This window comes from Rhinoderma darwinii, chromosome 11, assembly GCF_050947455.1.
Source record: "Rhinoderma darwinii isolate aRhiDar2 chromosome 11, aRhiDar2.hap1, whole genome shotgun sequence".
Classification (NCBI taxonomy): Eukaryota; Metazoa; Chordata; class Amphibia; order Anura; family Rhinodermatidae; genus Rhinoderma; species Rhinoderma darwinii.
The window spans coordinates 63,926,434-63,941,211 of NC_134697.1; the positions used below are offsets into that span (position 1 = coordinate 63,926,434).

At 37.7% G+C, this 14,778-nt stretch overlaps 1 protein-coding gene across 3 annotated transcripts in view; it reads right to left on the reverse strand.

Moving 5' to 3' along the window:
* Positions 1 to 14,778, reverse strand: part of CDH23 (cadherin related 23) — an 818,455-nt gene that overhangs the window by 699,276 nt on the left and 104,401 nt on the right. For all 3 annotated transcript variants that reach the window (XM_075841683.1, XM_075841681.1, XM_075841682.1), the window contains exon 3: positions 10,284 to 10,364. In XM_075841683.1, coding sequence (XP_075697798.1) covers positions 10,284 to 10,364 — 81 coding nt within the window. The remainder of the gene's footprint in view (positions 1 to 10,283; positions 10,365 to 14,778) is intronic.

Here is a 14,778-nt window from a genome sequence, read left to right on the forward strand (position 1 = left end):
ACAGCCAGGTGTGACCAGAATCTCATCTATTCATTCATGCCTGGGAGAGCATTTCCAGGAAAAGTTGGGTCTTCAACATAATGAAGAACACTTTCTTTCAAAAACATTTCCTTATCAAAACAAGGCCCCTTGTTTTATGAGCAAACCGAGCCTCGATCCGGTCATGGAGTCCACTCTGGCTCAGGGAAGGATCTCCTGGGAGGTGGTTGGGAAGAAAGGCTGGTTAGGCCACATCTGCCCAAAGTTAAAATTGGATGGATCTGTATGTACGTCGTCAATATAAGAGCCAAAAACTGTTTCTTAAAACCCCAAAAATCTTGATTAGCAAATTAGAAAATGTTGCGGAACTCCAGCTCCCCTTTAAAAAAAGCTTGATAAAGATAGACCTGAGGGACGTGTTTCATGCAATCTCTATTGCGTCTAAACATCATTACCTCCTCCAGTTTAGGTGGGGAGACTAGGTGTTCCATTGGGTTTGGCCTCTCCAATGCACCTTATAAAGAGTGCTTAAAGTAATAGTTACACACTTAAGATTGTCAGCGGAGGCTTGCCTCATCTACCTAGTCAACTTACTGGCATTTCATGTAAGCGAAGAGAAGTTTACGTCTCAGATAGTTTATAACGACTAATCACAAACAATGGCTTTTCCATTAGGAAAGAAAAGATAGTCCTTGCTTTACAAGGTCCCTGACCTTGCTAAGTGTTCTGATAAACAGTCTCATTCACCATAAGGAAGTCAAAAAAATAGTGGTTGAAGGTAGTGGTCCATTTTGGCAGAGCGTTAAACAAAGAGTCTTGAGAGAATAGCCAGCTTGACCAGAAAACTGGTGGCAATGCAGCCAGATTTCAGTGCAGCTCCTATCAGGTGCTCCTAGATGCAATTCTGGTTAGGTGCCCTTCTTCAGCAAAGTACACTGGAACACTCAGTTTAGGTTGATTCAAAAAGTCAAACAAGAGATGGAAGAGATCCTTCTTCTGGATCCTCCTCTTCCTTGTTCGATCTGGCAGGTTTTTTTTAGAGATCATGATCCCATCGGATGGTTCTCTGATGGGGTTGGGAGCCTTCTCTCAACACAGCAATGAGTGGAATTAAGCCTGTACATCAACCTTCTAGAACTGAAGGTTCCCCATCATTCGGTCTCCACTCAGTCCTTATTTAAATGGACAATAGGACTGCGGTAGTGTCATGGGGCCAGTGGATAGTGAAACTGTCAGTCGGCCTACAGAGAATGGTGTGGACCCTGTGTCACCAAAGAATTTGAAGAATCAATGTCTGAAATAGAGAGGCATGGTGCAGAAATCAGACAGTATGCAGGGTCAGGTAAAGCATAGGTCGAGGCAGACAGCAGATAAGCACTCATGGTTAGCTGAGCCACAGGTCAGGGCAAGCGGCAGAGGGTCGTCACTAGTAACAATCAATGTCAGGGCAGGCAAGGATGATCAAAGTATAGGCAGAGGTCAATTACAGTCAATCCATGAAATGATATTTCAGGGCTTCACTAGCAAGCTAGAAAGAACCTAATTTCTCAGGCAAAGTAGTAGTGTGGGTGGATTTATATTTTTATTATCTGTGTAAGACAGTTAGTTATTTTGCGCGTGCTGATTCGTTAAAGAGGCTCGGTCACCAGATTATAGGTGCCCTATCTCCTACATAATCTGATCGGCGTTGTAATGTAGATAACAGTGGTTTTTATTTTGAAAAACTCATTTTTGACCAAGTTATAAACAATTTTAGATTTATGCTAATTAGTTTCTTAATAGACAACTGGGCGTGTTTTTTCTTGTTACCAACTGGGCGTTGTACAGAGGAGTGTATGACGCTGACCAATCAGTGACCAATCAGCGTCATACACTTCTCATTGTTCCAGCCCAGCTTCTTTCACTGCACAATCACACTGCAAAATAATTCCACCAGAGACCCGGAATCTAGAATCTGATCCCCAAGGTAAACCACAGGTGTACTATACACTAAATGGTAAAAAGATCCAAACAGTTTGTACTTATAAACTAAGTCTATTACCTGCGGTAGACATGATGGCAGATGACACTGTTCCCAATCCGAGGAGACACATCGACGCGGGTTTCGCTACCTTCGCTACCTGACGAAGGTAGCGAAACGAGCCACGAGGTGTCTCCTCGGATTGGGAACAGTGTCATCTGCCATCATGTCTAACGCAGGTAATAGACTTAGTTTATAAATACAAGCTGTTTGAATCTTTTTACCATTTAGTGTATAGTACACCTGTGGTTTACCTTGGGGATCAGATTCTAGATTCCGGGTCTCTGGTGGAATTATTTAGCATCATTGTTATGTGCTATTTATACTTATTGTATAGGGTCATGTTGGATCTTCCCATCCGAGGGTTCTTTTAATTTTGTGCTTTTTATCTTTTATATGTAATTGTTGGGATTTTTCCAAATTGGGATAACAAAAATTAATATTTTTCTATACTATTGGAATACTTTTGTATTATTTTTTGGTTTAGGCATATTTTTGGTTTCTTCGGTAAAAGGTATATTGAATATTTTCCCAGTAAATATTACATATCAATTTGTTTAACTCCTCCTGCTATATAACATGCTGCCCACAGATCAGAAAGCATATTCAAGTCGTCTTTGTTTTTCGTAAAAAGGAAACCTATGTCTTACATACAGCATGCACCAACTTACAGCTCCCGAACTAGAAGGTTGGGGAGTTTGTTCATTGACTGCTGCTGCATGAATTAGTGGAAAATTATTGGTGACAGGATCCTTATGAACATTACCCATTGAGAAAATGTTTCAAGACAATAAACTAATGACCGATGACCGGTATACTACACTGTAAGGTAAAACATAAAAATATTGGCATTCTGACATAATATACACATTTTAAGGAAGACGGTACACTTTTTAAAATAGTTGCATCAAGGGAATTAAATCACAATTTGCAGAGTAAATAGTAATAGTATCAGTTCACAATGAAAACGACATGATACAACACGATTTCTCTGCCTGCAACACTTTAGCTTTCAGGCTTTTATATTTGTGTGTACTGTTGAATTGTTTAGAGCATTTTAAAGGTTACAGAATTTTCACTATCTTGCGACACTTTTTCCCCCCTATACTGTACCACATGCATAAAGCAGCAGAATATAATGAACCAAAATGAAGAGATAAAAAGTAAATAAGCCTTGCTAAACACTTCACCAGTCAGTCAGGTTTAGTTGTGTTCAGCCAATAAATGAACCAATAAGATGTCTTTATTGTTATCCAGAAAAGATCAACTATCGCTGACCTGTAGTCTGATATTAAGGGTTGACAAAGATTTGCTTTTAACCTAAAACAGTGCCACGTCTGTCCATTGGAAGCGTCTTAAATTGCAGCTCTGCCACATTCATTTTAGTTGGGGATAAGCTGGAATATCAGATGCAGCCAAGAGACAGACGAAGCCCTATTTGTGGGGAAAATATATTTTACGGCTTAGTTTTGAGCAAGCTGCACAATCTCAATTTTCACTTGTGAATACAAGAAGGAAACCATAATGTAAGTCCAGACCCTGATTTAGCCACAGTGTATGGCGTCATCCACTGGCCATGGCGGTAAAATCCATGGGCGGCAATGTAAAAAAATCTATAAAGGGATATTTTATAAATAATACCATTAGTAATCTGTACATTTTCAAAATTTTAGAAACCCCCACAGTCCACAGTACACAAGACTTTGGATGTAAGCACTGATGAAGTATTATTGTAGGATTGGAGGTTGACACCTGCATTTGTCTCAAACAGTTGGGTGGTTGTACTCTCAAGGGCTCTCTAAATAGCACCTTTAGAGGATTTCACTTTTCTGAGATTGTGAGAATTCAGTACATAATTAAATATTTCTGTATGTCGGGAATTAATACATCTAACTTCACATCATTATTAAATTGTTGACATTTAATTTTAAGTTTTGGAAAATAAAATAAAAATTAAATAGTACAGGATATGCTTCATGTGAAGAATGAAATTAATTAATGCTCTTGAAAAATACAATAGAGGAATACAAGGCATTCTATGCAAGACATTCATAAGGCAACACATTCAAGAAAATAAATGAAATTGGAGACATTTTTATTACATTAGTAACATTAGTCATTTAATGTTGCAGGTGACCATCTACAGGGTGGGCCATTTATATGGATACACCTAAATAAAATGGGAATGGTTGGTGATATTAACTTCCTGTTTGTGGCACATTAGTATATGGGAGGGGGGAAACTTTTCAAGCTGGGTGTTGACCATGGCGGCCATTTTTGAAGTCGGCCATTTTGTATCCAACTTTAGTTTTTCAATGGGAAGAGGGTCATGTGACACATCAAACTTATCGAGAATTTCACAAGAAAAACAATGGTGTGCTTGGTTTTAACGTTACTTTATTCTTTCATGAGTTATTTACAAGTTTCTGACCACTTAGAAAATGTGTTCAAAGTGCTGCCCATTGTGTTGGATTGTCAATGCAACCCTCTTCTCCCACTCTTCACACACTGATAGCAACACCGCAGAAGAAATGCTAGCACAGGCTTCCAGTATCCATAGTTTCAGTTGCTGCACATCTCGTATCTGCACAGCATAGACAATTGCCTTCAGATGACCCCAAAGATAAAAGTCTAAGGGGGTCAGATCGGGAGACCTAGGGGGCCATTCAACTGGCCCACGACGACCAATCCACTTTCCAGGAAACTGTTCATCTAGGAATGCTCGGACCTGACACCCATAATGTCACCCATAACTTGTAAATAACTCATGAAAGAATAAAGTAATGGCCGACTTCAAAACGGCCACCATGGTCAACACCCAGCTTGAAAAGTTTCCCCCCTCCCATATACTAATGTGCCACAAACAGGAAGTTAATATCACCAACCATTCCCATTTTATTTAGGTGTATCCATATAAATGGCCCACCCTGTATAACAAATGCATCAAATAAAAAGAATATCTACTGAACCTTGGCTAAGGCTATACTGCATATACTTAAAAAATGGGTTATCCAACTTATATTACATTATTGATCACAGTAAGTGATGAAATATGGCATTTGTATGATATCACTTACTGGTAAAAGGGGTTCAAACAGTTGAGACCAGAATGATCCCTAAAACGCAGGGCACATAGACCCTTTAGCTTTTTCTCTTGGCATCACCACTGCCAACTGGAGTTAAAGGGCCATTTTAGGAGTGGAGCTGCATAGAGACAATTTATAGAAGCCGCTATGCATTACCTAGCACTTCTGCCCCTTCATTCTAGGAATCAGGCAATGATGGCACATCGTACCACTATTTTGTCACTTATTTCAGTGGTGAATCCCCATGAAAAATTATTGAGTCTTCTTACTGACAGAATTTGGTTTTAAAGCAGGTATCTCAGAATAGATATTAGTGGTATATTGCTGGGATATGCCACTAATGTCCGTCTGACACAAGTTCAACCCATGTGAGCCCTGCTCTTCGCTTTAATGAAGTGGAAGAAACGTTGGGGAAGCAGCATGCCACTTCAAGGCTACATGGGAGGCCCATTATAGTCAATGGCTGAACATGTATTAAACCGGAAAAGGCCATCGAACAGGCAAGAGCTGCAGTGGCATCCTTTTACACACAATGGTGCATTTATTACCTAAAGTTTGTGTTTATATAAAAGGTTCTATCCTCTGGCTTGAAGTTTCATGGTAAACCTCACACAGTTCTTAAGTATAAATCATTTTAACCCTTCTTACAGACATACACATTTGTCATTTTGAAAGAACAGGATACAAATGGAATAGACCCTCTCCTAGAGCCACTTCCACTCCGTTATAGTAATCGGTCAACCTCCGGTATTGAATTTTGTACTGTGTCCTTAAGTTTTCTTCAGTTACATCTACTATAAACAGTGCAGTATCATTGATGAAAAGCTACACTCTTCATAGTTATACTTGGAATTGATCAGTGGAGTTATCATGACACAGAATCGTGCCCTTGAAATAGAACCATGCTGAAATACATCAAATGCTATTTTGCTACAAAATCAAAAGCATGCATCCTTTTAATAAGATGACTGCATTATATATTTTCCAAGCAATATCTTGAAGCTATTGTAAATGAGAATCAGTTAAGCATAACAGCAAGATGAAAATGAACAATATGCCTTAAAAACTTTGCGGTGCAGGAAATTATAAGCGCATTACATTGACTTGCAAACAGTATATATCCTTAAACCTTTCGAACATTATGTAATGCCATTTAGCAGGCAGTAAAGGACAGTGCGAGCAAAGTTGATTGGAGTTTAGAGAAAGCTAATTTTAGCAGAAACATTTCTATATAAAATATTACCCTCAAGCAACTGAGATGCAAAAGCACAGGCATTTCATTTAAGAGATACATGCAAATGTATTATTCCTTTTACACACAACGGTGCATTTATTACCTAAAGTTTGTGTTTAAATAAAAGGTTCTACCCTCTGGCTTGTAGGTTCATGGTAAACCTCACACAGTTCTTCAGTATGAATCATTTTAACCCTTCTTAAAGACCTACACATTTGTCATTTCGAAAAGAACAGGATACAAATGGAGCACATATTTCTATAGGTTTATTGATACGAGGGGCTTACAATCATGATTCCGATTATGACCGCTTATAAAGTAGTGCTTGCTATAAAACATATGGAGTAGACTTTGCTTTCGTAAAAATTATACCTTGAAGGTCTGGAGGTAGGACTGCTACTAACGTGCTAAGCCAAAAAGGATCTATGTACTAAACGAAGAAAAAGGAGAGAGGAGGACAACGGCGCTCCTCTAAGGTAATATTGTAAGGAACGGGGGACAGTGTGAGCAAAGTGGTGAGCTGATACACTCACCTTTCAGTGTTGTGCTAAGATAGGCACAACACTATTGCTTAGAGTGGAAACGAGAATTCATGAAGATCGTTATAGACGTCGGCTGCCACCCGCTGCTATCCCACGAGAGAAAATTCTGTTCCCAGGGAGATCGAACACAGGATGTGGAGAAGAAAAGTTACAGTATTCGGGACACGGCGCCTGACAGGTAAGTATTCAAAACAAAGTATTTTCCAGTAGACTTTATTTGTAATAGATACTACGCGTTTCAGGACCAGACAGGTCCCTTCCTCAGGTTCATACAGCGATACACAAGAAATAGGCATAATTTTATGCACAGAAAGACCGGGAGAAAAAGAGACAAGCGTTTTTTCTAATTGGCAATAACACCTGATTTTTCAAACAGGAAGGGAGGAGTGAATTAACCCCAAAGTTCAGTCTAGATCAAACAGTGATGTCAGGTAGTAGCTCCCCCTGATTGTATGCAGGTGAACTATATATACACAATTGTAATGACGGGTATTTGACCTTGCCATCACAACAGTCTTACTCATATAAATAAATATTTACCACATTAGAAAAATACATTAACGTATACATATATATATATATATATATATATATATATATAAAATTATAAAATGTATATATCTATACAAAACAAAGCACAATACTGCGTGTTTGTGATAAAAATCTGATCTATTTTCGATCAGAATAAAACAAGTGTATAAAAAGCCCATCCTTATTCAGGCAGATGAAATTTAATGTTGATAAATTTAAAGTAATGCACTTAGGACGCAATAATAGCATTAGTTCATGTACATTGAGTGAAATAAAACTGGGGATAATGGAAAAATGGAAGGACCTGGGTATTCTGGTAACAAATAAGCTAAGGAGCAGCACTTAATGTCAGGCAGCAGCTGCAAAAGCAAATAGGATTTTAGGGTGTATAAAAAGAGAGATAAAAACTCGGGATTCAAATGTAATATTACCACTCTATAAATCCATTGTAAGACCACATCTAGTAAGGATTCTCTGACCGCACCTCAGATAAAGCATGTAAACGGGATAAACTAAAGGGGAAAGGAGAACTAGTGGGGGGCCTATATACACAGAGGGGGTGGAATAATTATAAAAGGACAGCCCTGTGTCGTTACGTAGGTCAGTGAGGTATCGACACAGGGATGTGTTTTCTAACTCTCATGTCGAGTGAAAAAAGAGACAGATAAAAATCAGAAATTCCGGCAGTGCAGAGGTAGGGAGAATAGGAAGTAAAGTCTTCAGATTTAATACAGACTATATATTAGCAACTTTATTAAATAGCTACATAGAATATTAGGTAAAAAAGTTTGTGTCCCTGGAAAACCCCTTTAAATGTATTATACAAATACATGACTATAAAATTGGGGACACATCTGACTGAAACAGGTAAACAGGATTTAAGCAATATAGAGTAGCAATAGGAGACTCCCATTTAACTTTTGGCCTCATGCATAGGACCGTAGCCATGTGCACGGCCGTGATTTGCGGCTCGGACGGCCGCGAAGTGTCACCCACGGGCACCCGCAAATCACGGGCCGTGCACATGGCCATGTGCATTAATTTCAATGAGCCTGGATACGACCGTAATAACACATGTCCAATCTTTTTACGGTCCAGACTCCCGGACAATGCACGGACCGTGGAAACCACCGTCGTGTGCATGGGACCATAGAAATTAATTTTGCTATATTTCGGGGTTGATCAGGAAAGTTTATTTTTCCTGGGTCTATATACACAAAAGAAAAAATTGAACCAAGATCCAGCGCTGGGTGTGAATTTCTGTTGTTCACCGCTGGCCGCGCGGGAATCCGGGCGCTGTCTGTCCCCAGACACAACTAATGGTGAGCAGGAGGTCTACCTCCCCGCTCTTCCCCATTCATAACTTTTGTGTCTATATACACAAACATAAGTCATACAGTGGTGATTTTAGGATGACCCCTTATTGGCCTCTAGGTAGAAAAATTGCAATGTTTTGCCTAAGAATAGAACTATTCAGCTAACATTTATATGTTCAATGTATTTCATTTCGAGGCTCACAGCCCTTGCAGAAAAATTATATAATATAAATATATTTGTACATACAGTTATATCTACAAACACACATATCTAAACCTTTAAAAAAATAAAATAATTGAAAGTCATAATCAGATTTATTTATCCTAAAATGTCCATTGAGGGGTTTTTGTAGGGGCCTTTACTATTACTATTTTCTATTAAATATTTACCATTTTCTGTAATTTCACCATTTTCCGTTTTTATGAAATGGTGGCCAAAGCTTAAACGAATATTTCAGATGGCTGTCCCATTGCTTTCTAAAATGGTAAAATACTGTCAAAGCTATTCCAAACCTATATCACACATGAAAAGTAAGTGCCCCCTTAAACTCAATAACTGGTTGTACCATGTTTAGCAACAATAACTGACTTTAAATCCAGAGTCCATTTAGCAAGTGCACAGACTATTCATGCAGAACAGATGCTTATTGCTTATGAAACATGAACAAACTCTATCATAAATGCCATATGTCAATCCAATTATAGTATTATATATAACTACTGCTGGCTGACATCATGGTCAAAGAATAAAAGGGAATCTGTCTGCTCTTTTTTGCCTACCAAAAGAGTACCAGCATTTGGTAGGCCTTTTAAAACCATGGGCCCTTTGTATGGCTTCCTATTATCTTCTTTGCAGAGATCACCATCTAACCCTGCCCAACATCACTGAACTCCCGCGCATGCACCAGATATAATGCGAGCTGCACATGTGGGAGAGTTAAGTGAAGGGAACAGTGACGTTGCCATAGCGTGGCGCCGACAATCATGAGGGGATGAGAAGTAGGACAGGGTTAGATGGCGAGAACAGAAGCCCTTGCCGGGATTCGGATCACCCAAGGGGCACTTCCAACCTCATTTACATAGTGAAATAAAGTGGATTTTCTCTGCAAAGAAGATGATAGGAAGCCATACATACGTATGTAGGCATATGTTCTTAAAAGGCCTACCAAACGCAAATACTCCTTTAATAGGCAAAAATAAGTTAACAGATTCCCTTTAAGTAAAGTTTGACTTAATGTGCATCAATCTTTAAATTGATCATTTTGTGCAGTATAAAAGCCTGACAAATCATTTATACAATATTTTTGTGGAACAGTCAACTTTAGAAATTTTTAACCTACAGTCATGACACGATCATTACAATAATTTGTATAGGGCATCTACTGACAGAAAGCAAGACAAATTTTGCTTTTACTGATACAGCCTATCGTGACAAAACTCATGTTTGTTATATTGTACCATTTTGTCTATGATCGCCAAAAGGGTCACACTTCAATGAATAAAATATTGTAAAAGCAATTTAAAACAGAACTTGCATTTTCTAGTTTGAAGATACAAAAACCATTGTCTACTTACCAACTGGAGTGTCTTCATTAATGAGTAAGTATGTATCAAAGAAGTAATTTAAGAAAAATGGAAGTCTGTTGTAGACCAAACCTAAGAAACAAAAGAACAAGAAATATCATTTATAATAAAGATAAACATTTTGAATCTTATATTGTACCCCATGACCCTTAATATAACAGATAACATCGTTTTTTATTATCTCATTGGAAGGAAATTTACATTTTGACTTGTTGAATGGCCCCAGTACATTAAAGAGGACCCAATATAGTACTGAAGTAAACGTAAATCTCTATTAAATCCTTAAATATATAAAATAGTATCCAAACTTCGCTCAATAAATGTTTGATGTTTTAGTGTTCAATGGGGAAACAAAAATATCATTCCACTGTGGAAACAGAATTTTGAAATGTTGCGATCATGTCGATTATTGTGGCAGAAATGAACACATTCGTTTTTAGTTAATATTTACTTAACATATATGAGTTGGGTCTCTGTGCCTTCAGCACACATCTCCAAATTTGCTGCTCATAATGTAAAACTTGATTAGATCTAACATCCCAATGTATACTTACTTAGTTATTTACAATTTTATGTCAGCACTTAAGGCTATGTACCCCTTTGAAAACATTTTTTTTTTTAATACAACAGTTTATCAATGTGTTTGGTGCAACTTTCTAATTACTTTTTATGAAAAATAATTTTTACTTTTTGAGCTACAGCTGCTTTGTATTCTGTGTACGGAGCAGCTATATCTAGTGCTGAATCCAGTATCCGTCAGGTCAGCGGCTCTGACTGATTCAGTGACAGCGGGTCCTGTGTGTCTCTAACACACAGGATCCACCTGTTATAGACCAGTGGATACAATGCAGCTGTATCTGAAAGCGTAAAAATTATTTTTAATAGAAATGTATTTAGAAAGTTGCACTAATACTACAGATACACATTTTTATTAATAAAATATATATAGTTTTCAAAGTTGTACATAGCATTTAAAGATATCTTCCCAACGAAGGATCATGAATTAAATACACATAAGTTCATGCACAACCCTCATAAAATAACTAAAATAAACAAAGTTATTTAGGTGTCAAATAAGTTTTAATTTAGAAATTATTAAACGCCCAAATGCAAATACAGTACATGAAAAATGCAAAGTCACATAATGACCAGATTTAACCCCTTCCTGCATTTGGACGTAGCTGTACGTCCATTTCAGCTGTGCTTTCCAGCAAATGGACGTACAGTTATGTCCATTGGATGGTCCAGGCACAGCTAAATATAAAGCCGACATCCCGCTGCAATGGCTGAGATCAGAGTTACCTTCGATCCTGGCTGGTAAACCACTTAAATGCAACTGTCGATTGTGACCAGGGCATATAGGTGATTAAACAGAGGCAGGGGGCTCCCGCTCTCCCCCATTAGAACCCTGCAATACGATCGTGATGCGCAGATGGGTTGCTGTGGCAGTCGGGGGCCTCGGAAAAGCCTTAACCCTGCTATGGTTGTATGCATAATAGACTGTGCTAAAGGCTAATACTGTAGATTGCCCGTCAGTTTGTTACAGACAGACAATTATGCTATGATATACGAAGTATACCAAAGCACTTTATCAGCGATTAAAATAATCACAATGTATAGTCTTAAAGTCTTGCTTTGCAAAAAATAATTTATTTATTTTTACAAAAATACACATCATATAGTATCACCAGAATTTTAATGGGGGGGGGGTGGCGGACGGATGGGACTGTCTGCAGGGGGTCTGTGTGTGGCACCGTCTGCAGGAGGCCTACCCCCCAGGGCCCCTCTAATTTATATAGATCCATCATAGATCTATATTATTAGGATCTTATAAAATAGAGAGGAAGGCGGGATGCATGCAGGGATAGCTGTAGCATAACAAAAGAAGCTATACTCACCCCTCCCCTTTACACGTTAAAAGTTAGTAAGAACAGATGGAAACAAATCCTTCCCGGCTCGATGCTCTGAGTTTCAGGTCAGTTTTTTTTTTTTTTTTTTTTTAACTATTATGACCATAAAATAGCATAATTAAGTGATTAAATAAATGCTTGCCTGTTTGTTAACATTTTCGTAACCCTGTAACTAAAGGTTAATAAGAGTACACTTGGCGGCCTAGCTGCATTTTTTACATTGCACACAGAGTTTATAAATGTTCATTGTTGGGATAGGGGGGGTTGTGGATGTTGGGGGGGTATTGGTTTTGGGCTAGGGGGCCCTGTCAAAAGTTTGCTATGGGATCCAGTCTTTTCTAGTTATGCCTGCATAGGGTTAAACATAGTTTTGTTTCATTTCCACTGACTGTTGCTCATTTCTTAGCGTAGAAGAAAAAAAATAGAAAAGACAACACCTGTAACAAAAACGATCACCGCTCTCACAGTGCAGGCTCGCCCGCTGGCGAATACTATTATTATTTTAACTCCTGATTAATACCTGGATATTTCTGCACGGTTGAGTGTGTTTTGCTTATTCAGCCCTTGTCGTGGCTTCTGTTTCTTGCACACAATCAAATCTCCTTGTAATTGCCTCTCCATTTCTGATTCTCTCTGCTCAGCTATGCCACAATATATTTACAGAATCAAACAATATCCAGTCATTGCCCATTTTTACATCCTTTAGCGCAGTTCTACTGACGCCCTATTGAGAACGAACAGCTAATGTTGTTATCATGCCCACTCAAGAATAATTGATTATGGTTACATACAATGCTGCTTATGGATTGTTATTTTATGGTCTTTTATCAAATAAATCCTTAGACAAAGCTTCACAGGTAATCACTTTATAGTTATTTAATAATTAGGTACAGTTCATATTTTATATTGTAAATCAAACCAACGTGAAGCTTTATGTTGAGAGAAATTATTTCACTTCATGGATATAAAACACAACAGTCAGTCAATCCTTATTGTCTTTGGGGAGAATACTGATCTCTGTTTAATGAATTCTCTGATCTCTAATCAATGAATGAGTCTGAAATATGGATTTGAATACATTTAAATGAGTATTCTAAATGCAGATCTATAGTTTTAACCGTCTATGGTGAAAATGCTGCGGTTATTCAATCACCAGCGGTGAACAAGAAATGATGCAGCTATTGGCTAATCTTGGAAATCTATTCTGGTTTTGCCAAATTCCCATCATGCTGTATCCATCCTGTTGAAGTGTCCGTTTTTGCTGTTTCAGGTTCTGTTCACATTTGTGCAAGTTTTTTGTTGTTCTGCTCTGTTATGGGAACAGAACGAAAAAATGGAGCTGCCTAAGGGAGGCTACAAGGCAGATGTGAATAGAGCCTTAAAGATATAACATATGTTTAAAAGCATGATGCTTATACTGTTGTATCCTACTGCCTTTTTTTCCACCTTGATCCTGTTTTTTTGATGGGACAGAAAGATGGGGCAGACAAATAAAACAGGACACTTCAACAAGATGGACAAAATAAATTTTTCTATGAACATATTTGGGTAGTTTTATATGTAGCGTTCATAATGCTTGGCCAAACAATAATTGTAACAGGCTTTATTTTGTTTATTTTGCATTTAAATATCAGCTATTTTTAAATAAATAATAATTTTCTATCCAAGGTATACTGAGTCAGGTTGGGAAGTATATACAATGCATAAACAACCAGAAAATGTAAGTGAATCACTAGTATCTCAACAGCAGCCAGATTACAAGATTTCTAAAGGGTAAATATTAAAATATTCAAAAAAGGAGTTTTTCTTCAAATCGGTTTGCTCCAGAGATGCCACCCTCAAAGCATGAGGTTGATATTAAAAGAAAAAAACATCATGTAGGCTACACATTTTTAATATTATAAGACATCTTGTTGTTCAAAACATCTGGCAACAATAGGAAATGTTTGCTCAAATTATCCTGTCTTGTCCATTCGTTTGGAACCGAGTCTTTTGAATCATATATTTTCACAGCTTTTTTTTTTATATCGAATCGTCTTGAGGTTTATGACCCCCTTCCAAAAACTGCCTTTTTTAATGAAATTAAGCTTTTTATTTTAAACATTTTATAAGACCCAAGTGGAAGATTTGGTTACATTAAGTCTGTGATCAACTGTGTAGGGACAAGGTAAGGTTGACAAGGTAACACCAAGTTGTCAACAAGTTATATATACATTTCTAGGAGGAATAACAAAGAAATGGAACAATGCAGAGTCCTAAGAAAATATGTTTCCGAAACAACATTATTTCATGGGGAATACAGGAATTTACTGAAATGATGTAAAGTAATGCACCTAGGACATAATAGTAGTATTAATGCATATACATTAAATAGAATAAAGCTGGGGATAACTAAACAAGTGAAGGACCTAGGTATTCTGATTACAGATAACTAAGCAGCAATAATCAGTGTCAAGCAGCAGCTGCAAAAGTAAATTGGATTTTAGGGAGCTAAAGACCAATGATTCAAATGTAATATTACCTCTATATAAAACCCTTGTAAGGCAACATCTTGAATACAGAATTCAGTTTTGGGC